At 54.4% G+C, this 19,853-nt stretch overlaps 1 protein-coding gene across 8 annotated transcripts in view; it reads right to left on the bottom strand.

Annotated features, from left to right (window-relative positions):
* SH2B3 (SH2B adaptor protein 3) overlaps positions 1 to 11,402 on the bottom strand; it is a 39,388-nt gene extending 27,986 nt beyond the window's left edge. For all 8 annotated transcript variants that reach the window (XM_082641227.1, XM_082641231.1, XM_082641226.1 and 5 more), the window contains exons 1-2: positions 11,029 to 11,402; positions 436 to 1,218 (exon numbers count right to left, since the gene is read on the bottom strand). In XM_082641227.1, the coding sequence (XP_082497353.1) occupies positions 436 to 1,191 (756 nt within the window). In that variant the 5' untranslated portion in view covers positions 1,192 to 1,218; positions 11,029 to 11,402. The remainder of the gene's footprint in view (positions 1 to 435; positions 1,219 to 11,028) is intronic.
* Positions 11,403 to 19,853: the final 8,451 nt, after the last annotated feature.

Raw genomic sequence — 19,853 nt, 5'->3', positions numbered from 1 at the left:
ACATTCTACAAAATCGCTGACCAGTGCTCCTCAAAACTGTCAAAGCCATCAGAAACAAGAAAAGCCTGAGAAACTGTCACAGCCAAGAGGTGCCTAGGGAAACATGACAGCTAAATCTAGCATGGTGTCCTGAAGCAGAAGAGGGACATTAGGGGAAAACTAGTGGAATCCAAAGGAACCTCGGAGTTCAGTTAACAGTAACGTACCAATGTTTGTCCCTTAATTATAAGACGGATGTACATGGTACTGTAGCATGTTAACATGAGGCAAAGCTGGGTGCAGTGTATAAGGGAACTCTGTACTATCTGTAAATGGAAAATGATTCTCAGAAAAGTTCACTTTTAAGAAGGCGCGCTTTCCGCCGGGCACTTGGTGGCCAGCTGCTGGAAAAGTGTCACCACCCGTACCCGCATAACCACGTGCGCGGGCTCTTACCTTGGGCGGGTCGAAGAGCTCCAGCAGGCGGTCCGCGCTGTCGGGGCCCATGCGCCGCAGCGCCAGCCGCCCCCTTTGCCAGCGTGCCCCGCTGTCCATGGAGGCCTCGTCGGCCAGGCTGTACCGCAGCGTCGCCTCCTTGAGGGCCTCGGGTGGCGGCTCCCGGGCTAGACTCCAGGGCAGGAGCTTCCTGGCCAGGCCGGGCCTGGCCGGGGCCTCGCCTGCCTCCCCCGCGGCCGCACTGGGGGCCGCAGGCAGCTCCCCGGCCGAGCGGTGACGGAAGATGTGGCGGAGACTGTGGCGCAGGTGCTGGAAGGAGCAGGCGGCGGCCGGCCGCGGCGGGGCCAGCTCCTCCGAGCTGCGGGCCTTGGGCAGGCTTGGGGCGGGGGCGGGGGAGGCGGGGCCCGGCTCGGCTGGGGACGCCTCGGCCTTGGCCGGGGGCCCGCGGCCAGTCTCACGGTAGTCGCGCGCGGGGGCGGCGGCCCGGGTGCCCGACAGCCCGGGCGCCCGGCCCTCGCGCACCTCGCGGCAGAAGTAGCGCTGGAAGAGGTCGGTGAACTGCAGCGACACGAGCTCGGCGCGCAGCGGCGCGTGGTGCGGGTGCTCGCGGGCGAAAAGCCAGTACTGTCGGGCCAGCTCCCGGGCTGCGGCCACCGCGTGCAGCTCGCAGAACTCGCTCCAGCCTCGCGGGGATGGGGCCGTCGCCGCCGAGGATGCGGAGGAGGCCGAGGAGGACTGCAAGGTGGGCCCGTTCATGGTGGAGACCAAGGTAGAGCGGCCGGGCTGAAAGACACGGTGGGGAGTGAGTGACAGAGGAGGGAGCGGACGGGTGAGCAGACACCCACTTAAAGCCCCCGCCAGACACGCTGGTCACCAGGCACAACGTCAAAAAGCGAAAATTACTGTTAATACCCAGTGCTGGTGAAGATGCAGCAAAACGGGCACTCCCTTCAGTGTTGCCGGTACTGTTAGGGGTCTAGCCTTTTTGGAGGGCAGTTTGGCAGGATCATTTTCAGACCTAGTAATTCCACTTCTAAGTATTCAAGAGAAATAGTTGCCCCCATGCGCAGAGAGGGCGCATGGCGTTTCCTGCCCCCACACTTATAACAGGAAAAAATTAATACAACCTAAAGCCCTATCAGTCAGAGTCTGGTGAAATAAACTGTGGTACATCTGCAGGCTGGAATATGCTTCAGCAGTGGAAAAGGAGGACCAAGATCTATGCTACCACCTTGGGGAACCTCCAGGGCACAGGATTAAGGGAAAAAAGCAAACCACAGAGCAATACAACCGTGCGATCCCATTTACGTGAACACACAAAGCAAAACTACCAATTCTTATGTGTACATAAATGTATTTAAGTGGTGGGCAGGAAACATGTGGCTGGAGCAACACCATCCAGAAACAGTGGTGACCTGTGTGGGGAGAAGCCAGAATCTGGGGTGCAAGGGGGGAAGTAACCAAGGAAAACTGCTACTATTGTCTCTAGAAAATATGGCTAAGAACATGGCGCCCGGAGCCTGGACTCAAATCCCGCATGAACCGCTTACTAGTCGTGTCACCTTGGGTGTGTGATTTCTTTCTGCCTTGCTTTCCCCATCTGTAAAATGCAGACCATGACTGCACCTACCTCACAGGAGTGTTATGGGGATTCACTGAGTTAATAAATGTAAAGGCCTTAGAACCTAGGAAAAGCCTAATAAGGCTTATAATGAATGTTACAGTAAGAGTGTATTAGTAGGTGTCAATAAAAAGAAATAGAGGGGCTTTCCTGGTGGCGCAGTGGTTAAGAATCCGCCTGCCAATGCAGGGGACACGGGTTCAAGCCCTGGTTCGGGAAGATCCCACATGCCGCGGAGCAACTAAGCCCACGTGCCACAACTACTGAGCCCGTGTGCCACAACTACCAAAGCCCACGTGCCTACAGCCTGTGCTCCACAACAAGAGAAGCCACCACAATGAGAAGCCTGCGCATCACAACGAAGAGTAGCCCCCACTCACTGCAACTAGAGAAAGCCCACGCGCAGCAACAAAACCCAACGCAGCCAAAAATAAATAAATAAAATAAACTTATTTTTTAAATGAATAAATATAAAACAACGAATAAAAAGGGATAAATTAACAAGACTCACAAGGAGTGCAAAGGTACTTCCTGTTCTGATGGGGGAACGTCAGGACAGGCAGACCCTTGCCTGCTCATCCCAACTGGGGCTCCCACACAATCAAAACGTAGAAGCCCCCTACCCTCTGCTGTCCACGGTGCTGAACCCTGGACCTCTCTAGTTACCATCAGTACTGTCCGTCCTTCCAGCTAAGCCTGGCTGGGCCTGGGCCCCTGCTGGGTACCACATAGTCATGGCTGCTCATTCACATACAGACACCTCCACCCAAATATTACTGAGGGCCTATTGTGTGTCAGCCACTGTGCTAGGCCCTGGAGATACAGCAGTGAACCAGAAAGAAATTCCTGCTCTCCTGCTGCTACATTATACATACACCCACACACACAAGTATTGGCTGTGTGCCTCTGACTGGACCTCTCTGAACCCGTTTCTTCATCTGTCAAATTGGGAGCAGCACAGTATCTACCTCCTAAGATGGCTGCAAGGAGTCCTTGAAAGGGGACTCAAGGTGAAGATCTGAACCTAGAAACTGGGGTTCTTTCTGCCACACTCCACTCCACATCTCCAGGCCGTGGTGGTGACCCTGCAGCTGATCACAGCAAGACAGCCCAGACGGCACAGAGTGGGTGCCACTGCACCAGCTGGGAGGGTGCTGTGCACACACTTGATGTTTTTGCATATCACAGGGTCCTTGGCACCTATACACTGTAGGCACTTTGTACACAGTGGGCAGAAGGGAGAGGGGCCACGTGTGCCCTTGGCCACCACGCTCTGCCAAGAAATCCACCCCTGTTGGTGAAGAGGAGGGTTTTACCTGCATGTGTGGGCAACCTGTCCTCGGTTAAGCCCTCGGCCACCCCACGCCTTGACACAGGTGAGGCCAGCACTGTCCTCACAGGTTGGGGAAACCAGATGCCAGACCCAAGCTCCTGTCCCATCCACGAGACCCCGTGTGATGTGCCCTCGCACCAGCTGCCTCTGGACAACTGCATCAGGTGTCCCTTTGCCCTGCCTGCTCCCAGTCTGCTTCCAGTCTCACTCAGGAGAAGCCTTCCCTGAGCTCACTGGCAACTGAGTCCTGAACTTGCCTTTCAGCCACTGGTCACGTGTTCTCATTCAATAGCAATGATTGTTTAATTAGTGACTATCTCCCCACCGGACACTGAGCTCCATGTGCCAGGAGCCACTCCCAGCTCCATCCCCAGTTCCTAGCATGCAGCAGGAGCCCAGTAAATGCCTGCTGAGTGAATGAATGTAGGAATGCAAGGGGTCGGCTGGATTTGCAACCTCTGGCTCCTCTGGCAGATGTTTGGTGGCCAGCACCCACCAGTGACCACCTCTCGCTGGGCCAACCCACTTCCTGGGCACCCAGGCCTATCCGTTTGCCTGGAACACCTGACCCTGTCCACCCATGTACATCAGAGGCCTGAAGCCCAGTTGCAGGACCAAACCCTGGTAAGAGCCTTCTCAGAACAGCTATGCCTGCTCCAAGCTCCCTCACTGCCCAGGCAGTGGCTGGCAGCCCTCCTCACCAGGCCCCCTATTCCAATTTTCCATAAGAAGAGTGCTGTGCACTCAGCACATGCTATGCCTCAGGCGTTTTTCTAACTGCTTTTGCAAAACATCAACTCTCCCAAGCTTCACAACAGTACTAGGAGGTAGGGCCAATAATTGCTCCCATTTTACAGGTGGAGAAACTGAAGCACAGAGGTCCCACAGCTAGCGATTAATGGAAACCCCACGCACAAGGCCCCCCAAAACACCTGATCAATGCCCAAATGCACACCACAAGGAAGACTCACTGCCCAGTGAATGTTTATCCAGAGGAGGGGATATAAAGGTCTCATTCAGCTCCTGCTGGAGTCAGGAGGCCTCAGCTCCTCTGTCCAGGTCATAAACCCACCAAGTGGTTGGAAAATAGCCACAGGGTGAAAATTTTAAAGCAATAAATGACACTATTTCATGCTTTCTATGTGCCCTGCTCTGTGCTAAACACTTTGCATTTATTCACTTGTTTATTCCCCACCAGAGTGGGCAATCCTAGCATTATGCCCATTTTATGGATGAGAAAGCCACGGTGTGGGAGGAATGGCTTGCCCAGGGTCACGGGGCCCTCGAGGGGCAGAGCTGTGATTAGAACCCGCTCGCTCTGCTGGAAGCGCCAGCTATACATGAGCGATACTGCTCACTGTCCATCTCCCTCAGCCCGGGGTGTCTGCCCCCAGCAGGCCGAGGGCCATCGTACTCCTGCACACTCTGCAGGGCCTGGTCAGAGCCGGTGCTTCAGAAATATTAGTTGCGTGAATTAATGAACTCCTAGGGTTGAGGCGGGCTGCTATTTGACAGTCGTACTCTTGGAATCATGCCCCTGACCTTTGTGGACTGACAGAAAAGGCTGAGGGGCTCCAAGAAGCCCACCACAAGAGATGACCTCTCTACGGTGGAGCTACCAACCAAATCTGGGTTCACATCCTAATTCTGCCATTTCCTCGCTGTGTGATGCAGAAGAGAGGGCTTCCCTCTCTGATCCTCAGTGTCCCCATCTGTAAAGTGGGCTAATGTTCTTGGCATTCACTAGGAGCATTCTGAGAACTGATGTCTGACGGGTGCTTGGCACAGGGCTCAAGAAACAGGTGGCTGTTGCTATTTTATTACTATTATTGTTAGAAGAGAGGGGCGCCTGCTACAGAGAATGTCAGACCTGCCTCTGCAAGAAGCCACAGGCAGAGCCTGGCTTCATGGGTTGGGCCAGGCAGGGAGGGTCATGGGAGCCTGAACACAAGGCCTTCTCAGGGGTGAAGCACTGCTCAGGCAGCTCCGGGCAGGAGCTCCAGGCAGGAAGTCACCAGCCAGAGCACTCAGCTGTGGCCTGTGCCGGGGAGGGGGCCATGCCTGGGAGGTTTCCTGGCCGGGGCAGGCAGCCAGGCCACAGGAAGGTGGTCCCCTCCTTGGGCCTCGGCCCAGGTGGAAGCATTTATTGAGTGTTTACTATGCGCCAGACACAGAGGAAGAGCAATTGATCAGATCACGCCAACCCTGAGAACAGGGCCTAAAAGCTCTTGGTAGGAAGCAACTACTAATCACCTGGGGGTTCCCAGGAGCCCCCAGGCTTCAGCTAGGGGGTATAGGGAGTAGAGGGATCTTTGGGGCATTTCTATCCCCTCCGACCCCCCACAGGAGCATCTGGGAGCCTGGGCAGCCACAGGGATGAACAGCCTTCCACAGAGAGGGGCCTGCAAATCCAGAGGGTCCCTCCCACCTCCTCATCCTGGGCTTTTGGGGCAGGGAGATCTGCTGGGTAAGGGAGTCAGAGTCCAGGATTTCCCAAAATCCCACAGCAGGGTGAGGGACGAGGATGATGTGACATGGAGCAGGAAAATCAGACCGCATCCCAGCAACCCCCCCGCCAAGTCCCCACAGCAAACATGTGGAGATGGCGGCAGCGACCTCTGTGCCCATACGGGGGCTCATGTCAGGGCGGGGGTGGGTCTGCCTTTCGGGACCCCAAGTTTAGAACAATTGTGTCCACAGAGTCCCTGCTCAGGGCAACCTGGTGAGGGCTTTGAAGCCTTAGCCAGTACCCTGTTCAAGCATATACATCCTACACCAAGCCGGGGAGAGTTCAGGCTCTGAAGAGCTGGGAATCCTGGCTCTGAGTTGTGGGGCTCACTCTAACCCAGGACCCCAGAGATCGAGGCTCATCAGCCTCTCCTCTATCCAATCGCCCTGGGTAATAATGTAATCTTGGGAAGCTAATATTTCTTGTTTAATTATCAGGCCCAGGTGCAGAGAAGGCCTTTACCCACCTGTGGGAATTTCACCTGCCAAGGCTTGGGGAGAATATTTTAAATTGTGAGAACTGAATTTAAAATGAGCCAGTCCACAGCCTCCATCCTCCCCCAGGTCCACAGCTCACAGATGTTTGGGCAGGAAGTCTTATACCTTCAGAGGGAGACACCTCCTCCAGGGAGGCCTCCAAGTTCACTCCAGGCTGCTGTAAGCATTTCTGCCTTTCCTACCCACAGCACCAACTTCTCCAGGAGCCCAGACCCCACCCCCCGGTCCAAGGAGGCCCAGAGAGTTGAGGGGATTCCAACACACACTGCCTGGCAGGAGGCCCACTGCCCTTTCACACCACTCGAGCTGGCCAGACTGTGTAGAAGCCTACAGGCAGTACAGAGCAAAGGTTCTGGAGCCCTGGGGAGGCTGAGAAGTGGGTTCTGCTCTAGCCCATCGGGCAGCCAGGGGGCCGTGATGCACTCTCGCAGGGGTCACCTAGTGCCTGGGGACATTTATCACACCAGAACAGTCTGCCAGAACAGGAAATGTCCTCTGGCTTCCTCTGCCCCCACCCTCAGCCTGACACCCTGGCCAACAGCCTTTGGGAGGTGGGGAAAGCCAGGGCCACCGAAGAACAGGCAGAACTCTCTAAGCCACCCCCATCCCAGCATGTGACTTCTTCCTTTAACTGCCCCTGGGTTGAGGGGAGAGAGGGGAAGCCTCTCAGTCAGCTCTGCACACCCCATGCCCCCAGACGGTGTTGCTTCCTCAGGATATCAGGACGGGTGCCCTCAAGCCCTCCTGCAATCCTCTCCCCACACTCATCACCCTCTCAGGGCCTCTCCTCCCACGAGGTGACACCAGAGTGCCAGCTCTCAAAGGACAGATCCCATGCCAAAGGCCCTCCTTTGTGTCCACTCTCCTAATTGCATTTCCAGTTCCCCAGCCCCTCAAGGCCAAGGCCTCCCCCTCAGGCACCCTTGTGAGTCAGCTCCCGGGTGAGCAGGGCACAGACTTCCTCCCTCCCAGGCCTCCCTGGGGACCCATGGGGCAGTGGCAGGCTGCCCTTGGCCAGCCGGGATGGGGGCCCACATCCGGGCAGGCCCCCAGGGGCTCCAGGCCTGGTTCATGAGGAAGCCTGCAGCCCGGCCCCGCTAGCCGACCCCTGACAGGGTGGCGTGGGAGGAAAAACCTTCCAGCCATCTGCGCAGCTGCCGGGTTTCCGGGCAGGGCGGGGCCGGGGGACGCCAGGAGGACTTGCTCTCCTGGGGAAGTGCCCCTTGCCCCTGCTGGGAGGAAGGATGCTGGGCTGAGCAGCCCAGTGGTAGCCAATGGGACCCCGAAGCCCCAGCTGAAGAATGCTGGTCATCCAGGCTTTGCGGCCCAAGTAAGTGGGTGTCCAACTGTGGTTTGGACCTGCCCAGTCCCCGAGGGACCTCAGGCCCCGGAAGCCAGGGAGCTGAGGCACAGGGTTCCTGGGCCCAATTAGGACTGACTCAGCGAGTGACCCCAGCTGAGTCACTTCCCCTGGGCAGCCTGCCCGCCTCAGTTTCCTCAGGGAGGGCGGGTAGCTGGGAACAGGGTCTGGCTGGGAACAAGTAACTTGTATTACACCTCTGGACTCTCCAAGGCAGGCTTCTCTGTCTGCCAGATGGAAGCAGCTTCCTGCTCCGCCCAAAGACGCTGAACACCCGGGAGCCCCTAGGGCCCATTTTCCCAGGAAACCTGGCAATTAAGTGCCAACCCCCCTCTTGGGCATTAACAGCGTAGCTCTTATTGAGCGCTGACTGCATGCCAGGCACTCTGCATGCCTCTTCTCAAAGCAACCCTATTAGTACTCTCATTCATAGATGAGGAGACCCATAGCTCAGAGAGGTTAAGGGACAAGCCCAAGGTCACACGGCCATAGCAGTTATACCCAACATAGTTTGAGTCCCTACTCTGTGCCAGATTCATACACTTCTTGTATGCACTCACATGCAGGCTCATATACCCGGGATAAGCTGGGACTCTTGGCCCCCGCTGGGCAGGTGCGCCCCAGAGAGTTCAGGTAACTTGCCCAAGGCCTCACAGCTAGAAGCTGGCAAAGCTCACATTTGGCTCCAAAACCCATGCTGCTACTGGGAGAAGTGAGAACTGAACAGAAGAGACCTCTCATTTTAATAATAATAACAACAACAATATCTCTTATTAATTGAGTGCCAAGGCCAGCACTGAATGCTTTATGTGCCCTGTCTTCCCCACTCGGCGTGGGCAGCACTGGGACTAGCAGCTGGGCAGTCCCTCCAAGTGTCTCCAGCCCTGCCCCCCTCTGCCCTCGGGGAGACTCCATCCAGGAGGTGGCACAGCCAGACCCAGATATCCAAGGGTCCGCACAGGCTGAACTGCTGCAGGGCTACCCAGTACCTGCTCGCCCAGGCTACCGCCATATCTGGAGTGGCTCTGCAGCATCTAATTTGTATTAGAAAGTTCTGTTTATTGGAGAAGGATCAAGCCCAGGGTTCAGAAGAATGGGGGGGTTGGGGGGTGGGGGGGTGGGGGCGGGTGGATCTGGAAGGAAAACGAGCAGAGCTAACATCCACAACAAAAACGATAATAATCTCATCCTTATTACTATTTCCCCTCCTGACCAAGCCACGCTAAACACTCTGTGAATTCACTCATTCGCGGTTCCAATGACCCTAAAGTAGTAGGTACTATTATCACACCCATTTGACAGATGAAGAAACTGAGGCTGGGGTGGTTAAGCAAGGCCATATAGCCAGGAAGCACCATCACCTCATCCTGCCTGGGTCTCCAGAATTCTTCTCCCAAACACTCAGGAAGCCCCAGAGCTGCACCTGCTCAAGGGATGCTGATGAACGAACATTCCACAGCCAGTAACGATAACACTAATTACGGTGATGATGAAAACCACCACCACCGCCGCCTGGAATTGAACCCTTCAATGCCAGGCTTATCACACACCCTACCACAAACCTGTTATTACCCCATTTCGCATAGGGGAAACGGAGGTTCACAAGTGTCACTTGCCCATGCCCTCAGCTGGAAAAAAGGCAGCGAGGGAATGGAACCTAAGCTTCCAGGACCCTCCTCTGCCGCTGCTGAGCCCCTGAAGGTCCTCAGACGCCGGAAGCTGATACTTTAGTCCAGCCCCTTCCCAGCTGGCTGCCTCTGTGGCCCACGGGGACTCACACAAGTTCTAGGAATGTTCACCCTTTGGCTCAGAAGGATTTTTCCCTCCCAGAGGGGGGTTGTGGGAAAAGGCTCAGAAAAAGTGTATTAAAAACCCTTCCAACTTCCCAAAACAGGCCCTGGCCTCTCATCTGCTGACCCCAGCCTGACAAGGCGGCCTCAGCCGGCTCTCCCCCCATTAGAGCTGGGTCTCTGGCCCCCGCAGGCCCCGGAGAGCCTCCAGGGTTGTTTCCACGCTGGCAGCCAGGTCAGCGATGAGAAATCCAGATACAACTCGCACCCACAACCCCGGAGATCCATACACCCACAGCCCTGACAGGGGCCCCAGGGTTGGACTGTAAATGAGGATGGGCCGGCTGCCCCAGCTGAGCCTGGCAGCAGGTGGGTGTCAGAGGAGGCTCATCTCCCAGGCCAGGGGGTGCGGGTCAGATCTCTGCCCCTCCTGCCCCCAAAGCTGGACCTTGGCCCTTCAGACTTGTCCTTGCCAGGCCCTCTGTTCCGAAGCCCCCCGCCTGTAGCCCAATTTCACTTCCTCCCACTCAGTCCGGCCCGGCCATTCTCCTCCCTGGAGGCCCCCAGCTGCAGGCAATGACCTCCTCACCTACATCATTGTGGCCCGGGAATGGGGAAGAGAAACAGGAGAATGAGGAAACTCAGGAAAAAAAGTGGAATGGCAGGCAGGCCCCCCCCACAGTTCCTCAAATTCAGTCCCCATTGCCCTGAAAGCCCCCAGGAACAGAATGAGGGAAGGGAGGGGATTTCTGCACCAGGCATTAAGGGCCTCTGAAATACCTTCCCAGCCCTGCTGACCTATCAAGCCAATGACCTGTGTCCCTTTTTTTTTGGTGGGAGGATTCCCCTGGAGCCCCAGGTCCAGGGTGGGAGGGTACCAGCCCAAAGAGACCTGAGCTGTGAGAGCCCTAACCCTTTTGAACCCCCAGATTCTGTAGCATGGGGGTGCCTGGGCCACCCCATCTCCCTGATGCAGGGAATGCGGAGAGGGGCTTCTGGAATGCGGGGAGGGCTCCCCTCTTAGCCACACGGCCTGGCCTGGGAGAGTGGGGAGGGGCCTGCGTCCCACTCCAAGAGGACTCTTCCATTCTCATGGGCTCAGTTTCACTACTTTCACTTTCAAGGCACCAAGCCGGCCCCCCCCCGCCCCCCTCCTCACCAGGCGCAAGTTGACTGGCTGGGCTACGTTAAGAGGCGGAATGGGAGTATTAGCCATACCCTCTCTCAGCGCCTCCCCCACTGCCTCAGCTACCCCATTACATCCCCAACACGTGTGTGGCTGGGGGTGTCGGCTGGCAGGGTGTCGCAGGAGCTGGGGAACGGTCACCCCTGAACACCTCCATCTGAGTTAGCTTCAGGACAATGTTTTAGGCTGTTGTGGGAGTGCGCAGACACTGGGCAGAACTGGACACGGGGCCTCCTCTTCCCCCATTAAAGCCCTCCCAGCCCCGGAGGAGGGGAGCGCTGGGAAAGGCGGGCTTACCTGAAAGAGAGGGGGTCCGGGCCCGGCCGGCCCATGGCGTCGCGCGCCCCCGGCCCCCCGATATCCCTCCCGCCCCGGGCGCGTTCTCTCCCGCGCGCCGGATCCTGGCTCGCGGCTCGCTCGAGCGGGGCTCAGGCAGGAAACCCGGGCTCGGAAAATGGCCAGCGCCTCATCATTTCCGCCGCCAGCGCTTGACAGCTGCGGGAGGATGCGCCTCCGGGCCGCCACCGGGGAAACTTTGCTGAGGCCGCCGTCTCCACCGCGGGCCGCGACAGTCCGGGCGGGCGGCCGGGCGGAGGCGGTGGCCCGAGCCCATGCCGCCCCGCGCCGTTATGTAAAGAGGAACCGGCTGTGCGAGGGGAGCCCGACGGGGGAGGGCGGCCAGGCAGGGGCGGGGCCACAACAGGCCCCGCCCCACTCCGCCTGTGAGCCAGACTTGGCAGGGGGCGAGGAGAAAACCGGCCCAGGGGCGGGGCCAGCCCTCGCCCCGCCCATCAGTCCTGCTCCTCTGCGACTGACCAGGTCCTGGGGTCTCAAAAGCCAGCCCGGGGAGAGGCGGGGCCTTTTAAAGCCACGCCCACAGATCACCCTCCCGATTTCGTATCTCAAAACCTAAAGAAGGGAATGAACGGCAGAAGGGGCGGGGCAACCTTGGCCCCACCCACCTAGCGCCAGGGGCCACCGGGTGCCTCCACACTGCGGGGGCGGGGCCAGATGAAGGAAAGGCGGGGTCTGAGGGCGGGGCCGGGCCGAGGCGCCTGGCCTCGAGGGGGCGCGACCCTGCCGACTCCCTCCTGCAGGGCCTTATCTGCGCGCGCCGGGCCGGTCAGTGCAATAGCGACCGCAGCTTTCATCATCACCCGGGGAAAGATCCCAACCCAGCCCGGCCCCGACTATCCGCGACTGTACTGAGCAGACCCCCATAGCGCCACCCTCAGCTCTGCTCTTGTCGCTGCCCATGCCCCTATAGACTGGCCTCTATGGGCCCATCCGTCCCACAACTCCAGGAGTGCATCTTTCTCCAGGAAGCCCTCCCAGATCGCTTGCTCCCATAGCCTCTGGGCCTCCCTCTCTGCTCTCCCCGGGGCTACTTTCATTTTATCTATGAGCCTTATGTGGCGTGAGGTTCACAGGGGGGTCCCCACTAGCCTGAGGGGGAGCATACACCCAGCCAGCCCTTCCCCCAACACATGGGAGGGAGGGGAGAGAGGAATGTCTGCTCTTCTCTCCCTCCCACAACAGGAAACAAGTCGCTCACACCTCCAGCTTGCAGGGGCCACATCACCCCTTTCCAGACAGCACACTCGTCCATTCCCCTGCCTCCCCCTCTTACTAACCTTGGGCAAATGACTTGACTTCTCCGTAACTCAATTTCCTCATCTATGAAATGGAAATACCCATTTCACAGGGTCGTTGTGAGGATTAAGTGAGTTAATGCATTAAAGCACTTAGCAAGGGGCTCTGCCCAAGGGAAAACACTGCTACATGAGTGTTTGTTAAACAATCAGGCCTGAGTCCTGCCGTTGGAGCTACAGGAAGGGGTTCCCCCAGAAGGTGGGGATTTCCAGATTTCACCCAGATGGCGGAAGGGAGCCTGTCGGCTGTAGGATCCTTAGAGTTCAATAACCTTGAAGGAACCGGCCACAAACATGTGCTTTCCACAAATATGTGTGTCAGGCATGGTTCTAGGTGTTGGGGACACAGCATTGAACAAGACAGACAAATATCCCTGCCCTCATGGGCATCCCTTGTCCTCAGCTGACATTCTGTGAGGGGACACAGAGCATAAATAAATAGGTAAATGGGATAATGTACTATGAAGATGACAAAACAGTTACAGGATGGAGAGTGCTTCCCAGGCTATCTTAGACTGAAGGCTTGGAGGACCTCCTGAGGAGCTAATATTTGGGATGAGACCACCTCTCCCCTCCACCCCACGATAAGAAGGATCCAGGAGTGATAAGGAACTGCAAGTTCAAGGATCCTGAGATGGGAATAAGCTTGGTGCATTCGAGGAAAGTCAAGAAAGCAGTGGTGATGCCTAGACTGATAGATGGGAAGAGACGAAGGCGGGCCCATCACATGGAGACTTGAAGTTCCTGGTGGCAAGTTTGGGAATTATTTTGGGAGCAATAGGGAGCCATGGAGGGTTTTGCACAGAAGGACCTGTTGAGCTTTGCATTCGAGCTGCAGTGTCTGAGTTGGCAACCCATTAGGAGGTGCCCCAGTGATGTTCACACAGCAGCCGAGGATGGGGGGCAAAGGGAGTAAGTTATCGGGGAAGCCTAACCTGATCATCCCATATTATTATCTCTTTCTTATACTTGGGGAGACTGAGGCCCAGAGAGAGCAATTACTTGACTGCAGTCACACAGCAGCCAGGTGGCGCCGACAGAGCAGCCAGGTACACAGCAGTTGTCAAATGGTTGCTGAAATCTGCCAGCCACAAGCACTTTCCCTCTCACAGCAGCTCTGCTGACTTAAATGGAGACTTGTGGCTCTTCCCCTTTTTAATCACAGTGCAAGCCTTCTCTCGCGCCAGATTTCTTTGAGGCCCAAAGTGGTTTCCTTTCTCGTTTAATTTCTTCTCACCACGCCTCCCCTCCAGAGTCCACTTTCTTGTTTCAATGCTCACCGCGATCGAGACTTCTCACTCTGTTTTTGTTTCTCCTTAGAAATGCAAAGGGTTTACAGCGAATACCCCTCCACCGCCTTGCCCTAGATTTGAGAGCATCACGGCTCCGAGCAGCGATTTCATCTTCTCCGCGAGTAGGCTGCCCGGCCTTGGCTCCTCCCACTTCACAGGTCATTGGGACCCAAAGGGAGAAAGAGGTTTATTCGAATTCCCCGGAAACAAGCAAAGCGGTCCTGGGGGAGCAGACCGCCCTTCCTTCCGACCGTGAAAAACGCTGAGTTGGAGCGCACCTGCTGCCTGCCAAGTTCCAGGGGTCAGAGACTCTCAGGACTAATAACAGTAACAAAACAGTAGTCAATAACTATTAGTAAATGCTTATTCGGACTATTAGTAGTGATATTAACAGCTGTTATTAATAACAAAACAAGTTAGCCAGTACAGGGTTAATAATAAAAGGATCGATAGGGACATCCCCGGTGGCGCAGTGGTTAAGAATCCGCCTGCCGATGCAGGGGACACCAGTTTGATCTCTGGTCTGGGAAGATCCCAAATGCTGTGGAGCAACTAAGCCCGTGCGCCACAACTACTGAGTCTGTACTCTAGAGCCTGCGAGCCACAACTAGTGAGCTTGTGAGCCACAACTACTGAGCCTGTGTGCCACAACTACTGAAGCCTGCGCGCCTACAGCCTGTGCTCCTCAACAAGAGAAGCCACCGCAATGAGAAGCCCACGCACCGCAACAAAGAGTAGCGCCCCCTGGCCACAACTAGAAAAAGCCTGCTCCCAGCAACAAAGACCCAAAGCAGCCAAAAAAATTAAATTTAAATTTAAAAATAAATAAATAAATAAAAGGATCGATAACAATAAATATAATAATGTAACAATAGTTATTAGGTCTAATTAATAATTACACTGTTAACTATTACAGGATTAATAGCAAATACAAAATAACAATAGGATATTAGTAGTAATAATAAATATAATAATAGCAGTTAGGTCTAAGGCTAATAGTATAATAGTAGCTTATAATAATAATGGTGATAGAATTAATAATAATAAATATGAAATAACAATAGAATAGTAATAAGATTAATAATCAATGTAATATTATATTAAGTTCTAAGACTAACAATAAAAGCACTTAATAGTATATTACATATTAATAATAAATATAAAAATAACAGGGACTTTCCAGGTGGCACAGTGGTTAAGAATCCCCCTGCCAATGCAGGGAACACGGGTTCGAGCCCTGGCCCGGGGAGATCCCACATGCTGCGGAGCAACTAAGCCCATGCGCCACAACTACTGAGCTTGCGCTCCAGAGCCCGCAAGTCACAACCACTGAGCCCAAGTGCCACAACTACTGAAGCCCGTATGCCTAGAGCCCGTGCTCCACAACAAGAGAAGCCACTGCAATGAGAAGCCTGCGTGCCACAATGAAGAGTAGACCCCGCTCACCGCAACTAGAGAAAGCCCGTGCACAGCAACAAAGACCCAACACAGCCAAAAACAAAAAAACAAACAACAAAAACCCCAATAGGCTAGAATAGGATTAATAGATACTAATAGGGCTTCCCTGGTGGCGCAGTGGTTGAGAGTCTGCCTGCCGATGCAGGGGACACGGGTTCGTGCCCCGGTCCGGGAAGATCCCACATGCCACGGAGCGGCTGGGCCCGTGAGCCATGGCCGCTGAGCCTGCGCGTCCGGAACCTGTGCTCCGCCACGGGAGAGGCTACAACAGTGAGAGGCCCGCGTACCGCAAAAAAAAAAAAAAACGAAAAAAAAGAAAAAGATACTAATAGATATAATTACAATAGCTAATGATCTAGGATTAATTATAATGTGATTAACAGTTTTTGAGGCTTGCTTCATGCCATGTATTGCTCTCTACCAGTGCTGACAGGTGGAACTTTCTGTGATGATGGAAATATTCTATTTGTGCTGTGCAGTATGGTCCCCACATGAGGCTACCGAGCACCTGAAATGTGGCTAGTGTCACTGAGGACCTGAATTCATAACTTCACTTAATGTTAATGAATTAAAATTTAAACAGCCACACGTGGTTAGTGGCTACTGTACTAGCTCTGAATGTTTTATGTATCTTAACTCATTTAAATCTCACATCAGCCCTGGGATAGGTACTATTATTATTATTATCCCTATTTTATGATGAAGAGCCTGAGGCACTGAAATATTAAGTCATTAGCCTGATAAGAGTCTCTCCCCACTTCAAGCGCAGGAAGCCATCATCTGAGGGGACCCATAATTACAAATGAAGGCTCTAGGGGTCACTCAGACAGGTTTAGAATTGAGTGTTCAGCATCTTCTTAGCTGTGTGATCACTCAGACTCTCTAAGCCTCAGTTTACTCATCTGTAAAATAGGAACAATTACAATTACCTCATTGGGTTGTGGGGGAGAATTTGATGCATTAAGAGCTTGGGAGGTTGGGTGGCACTACCTCAGAGAATGTGCTCAATAAAGAGTGTTGATTATAATCTATAATTGGATGTGAGTCATACATCCCCCAAGGGTTGTGAAGAGTGGTGGCCACAAATGAGGACACTGAAGCTTGAGAGTCAAGACTGTTGCCCAGCCAGTGAGTGGAGGCCTTGGTGTCCGCATCTGTAAAATGTGCTTCTGCAGACTGTTCCCTCCCCACTGAGAACAAGGTCTGGGCTTCAGGTGGGGAGGAGGCCTGAGTGGCTGGTCTGCTCCCTAGCTGGGTAATGGCTGGTATAATTGCCTGAAAGTTTATATCCCCCCAAATTCATGTTGAAATCCTAACCGCCAAGGTGACAGTATTAGGAGGTGGAGCCTTTAGAGCTGATTTGATCATGAGAGCAGAGATGTCAGGAATGGGATCAGCGCCCTTATAAAGAGACCCCCTAGACAGCCCTCTCTGCTCCTGCCATATGAGGCTACAGCTAGAGGACACCACTTTTGAGTCAGAAACCTGGCTCTCACCAGTCACTGAAGCTGTCAAAACCTTGATCTTGGGCTTCCTAGACTCCAGAACTGTGAGAAATCAATGTCTGTAGTTTATAAGCCACCCAATTTATGGTATTTTGTCACAGCAGCCCGAACAGACCCGGACAGAACATCGGTACCACGAAGCGGGGGTTCTGCTGTAAGAAATCCCTAAAAACGCACCAGCAGCTTTGGAACAGGGTGATCGGCAGACACTGAAAGAGTTTGGAGGTGCGTGATAGAAAAAGCCTGCACTGCCATGAACCCACCATTAAGGGTGATTCTGGTGAGAGCCCAGAAAGAAAAGAGGGATGCTGCAGAGGCCTGTCCAAGACAATGGAAGAATGTCCCCACAGGCCTTTCGGAGCTCATCGGGGCTGCCCTCTTATCACAGGCCCAGAGCGCAAGGGCCTGGGTTGGGGGAGGATTTCGGAGGAGGGGCCTTCACTGCAGGGCTCCGCTCTCTGCACAAGGTGGGGGGACTGGGCACCGCTCCCGCAGGCCCCGAGCAGTGCAGCACGCGCTGCAACTAGCCAAGCTGCGGGTGGCATGGCTGCCTCCACCCGGACGTCGGAGGGGCTGTGGAGGCACCAGCCAGCCAGAGGGCCGCCAGCCGGGTGGAGCTACCTGTGCGAGGTTCCAGCCCAGGAGAGCCCAGCAAAGCCATGGGAGCATAGAATCTTGGGGCCCAGCTCCTGCCCAGAAAAGTTTCGGGGGCAAGAACACTACCCTGTGTGTCCAGAAGGCAGCCTTAAGGTTTTGGACTTGCTGAGGACCTTTCTTCTTTCCTATTTCTCCCTTTTGGAATGCGAGTGCCTGTCCTATGCCTGTCCCACCACTGTCTTTTGAAAACACATAACATGTTTGACTTCACAGCTGGGAAGGAATTTGCCTCAGAATGAATCGTACCTTGAGTCTCACTTATAACTGATTTCGGTGAGACTTTGGGCTATAGACTTTTGGGTTGATGTTAGAAGGTGTTAAGCCTTTGGGAGCTCTTGGGATGGAATGAGTGCATTTTGCATGTGGAAAGGACGTGCATTTGGGGAAACCGGGGGCAGAATGCAATGGGCTGAATGTTTATGTCCCTCCAAAATGGACTAAGACAGCTGGTGCTGGAGCTTTCCAGGCCTGGGTTTTTATCCCAGCACTACTGTGTTACCTCTAGCAAGAGACTTCCATTTTCTGAGCCTCAGTGTCCCCGGTCTGTAAAATGGGCATCATAGTAGTGGGTAAAGGAAAATGAAATCGTGTAGGACATTTAGTCCTTAACGGGCACTCAGTGAATGCTCTGTATCTGATTGTTATCGAGGGATAACTGGATCACACTGGGCTCCTCACCGTTCCTCAAATATACCTTCATGTTCCCACTTCAGAGCCTTTGCACTGGCTCTTTCCTCTGCCCAGAATGTCCTTCCACCAGATGTTTCCACCCCTCACTTCATTCACTCCCTGGAGGTCCCTGACCACCAAACCTAGAACAGGCCCCTCCCCCCTGCTGTCACACTCTGTCTCTGGCTCTGCTGCTTTTTCTTCCAGCACCTCAGGAGGACACTCAAACAGCTTTGTTGGGCGGCCCATGTCGTGAGGAACTGAGGCCTCCTGCCAAGAGCCAGGAAGAAACAGAGACCCCCTGGCAACAGCCATCTGAGTGCACCATCTTGGAAATGGATCCTCCAACCCCAGTCAAGCCTTCACATGAAGGGAGCTCAAGCCCATGTTTTGACTACAACCTCATGAAAGATCCTGAGCCAGAAACACCCAGCTAAACTGCTCCTGAATTCCTGAAATCATATGAAATAATAAATGTTTACCATCTCAAGCCACTAAGTTGGGGAGTAATTTGTTACATAGCAATAGTAAACTAATACAGAGCTCAAGACAGCTCTAGGGGTGTCCAACCACCATGTTCCCCACCCATCAAGGTCCAGCTGAGGCTGGAAGGTTCAGCAAAGGGCATCCTTGGCCAGAAAAGAATTATGTAACTGGGCCCTTCCTCTTTCCTCCTCGGCTGTCAGAACTCTCAGGGCTAGATTCCTGGGCTGGGGTCTAATCTGCTGAGCCCAGGTGCCTGATGCCATCTACACCCCCTGCTTCCTTGCCAAAGATTTAGTTCCCTTTTCTGTCCTCCCAGTGCTTTCTAGTCTAAAATTGCCCAAAGGGACTTCCCTGGTGGCGCAGTGGTTAAGAATCCGCCTGCCAATGCAGGGGACACGGGCTCGAGCCCTGGTCCGGGAAGATCCCACATGCCGCGGAGCAACTAAGCCCGTGCGCCACAACTACTGAGCCTGCGCTCTAGAGCCTGCTGGCCACAACTACTGAAGCCCGTGCGCCTAAGAGCCCGTGCTCCACAACAAGAGAAGCCACCTCAATGAGAAGCCCGTGCAGCCCCCCCACCCCCGCTCGCCACAACTAGAGAATGCCCGCGCGCAGCAACGAAGACCCAACGCAGCCAAAAATAAATTAAATAAATTTATTTAAAAAATAAAATAAAATTGCCCAAAGTCCTTGCCTAAAAAAGGAGTCCAGTTTTTACAATCTGGACTCCTCCAAAAGTGTGTGTCCAGCTGAGACCATCCCCGGCAATATGATATCCCTCCACCTCCTCCCCACTGTGAATGGTTTGCTATGAATTTCCCTACTTTTCAGATGATGAATCTGAGGTATAAGACAGTGAAAAAAGCCACACAACTGGCAAGTGATTGAAGCAGCTGGTCTAGACTCAGGTCTATCTGATTGCAGAACCCCAGCCCTTAATTACCTACTATACCCAAGTAATAATAACGGTGATAGTAAAAACAGAATTAACTATTATGAGAGCAGTATGTGCCAGGCATCATTTTGAGGGTTTTCTATGGGTTTAACGATCCCAGCAAACTGTATGGAGAGAATGTTGTTTCCCTCCATCTGACAGAGGAGGAAACTGAGGACGACAGAGGCAAAGTATCCTAGCCGCTAAGTGGCCCAGCACTGATGTACACTCAGGCTCCAGAATTCAGACCTTGACCAAAATCGTCAGCGCCGGCCCCGCACCCCACGCCCACCCCAAGGATCCCCCAGCCCAGGGAGCCGTGAGCCGCCCCCTCTTCCGCCCAGGGAGTCTGGTTTCTGAGGGGAAGTGACTCAGTGGCCTGGGGCACCGCAGCTAATTATTCACTTCCAATCCCGGTAATTAAAGGTCCTAATGGCTCTGCAGAGGACGTACAACCTAGTTACTCCAG

This window comes from Mesoplodon mirus (genome assembly GCF_964341445.2).
Source record: "Mesoplodon mirus genome assembly, chromosome: 13".
Lineage (NCBI taxonomy): Eukaryota > Metazoa > Chordata > Mammalia > Artiodactyla > Ziphiidae > Mesoplodon > Mesoplodon mirus.
This window is presented reverse-complemented; position numbering and strand designations above follow the sequence as displayed.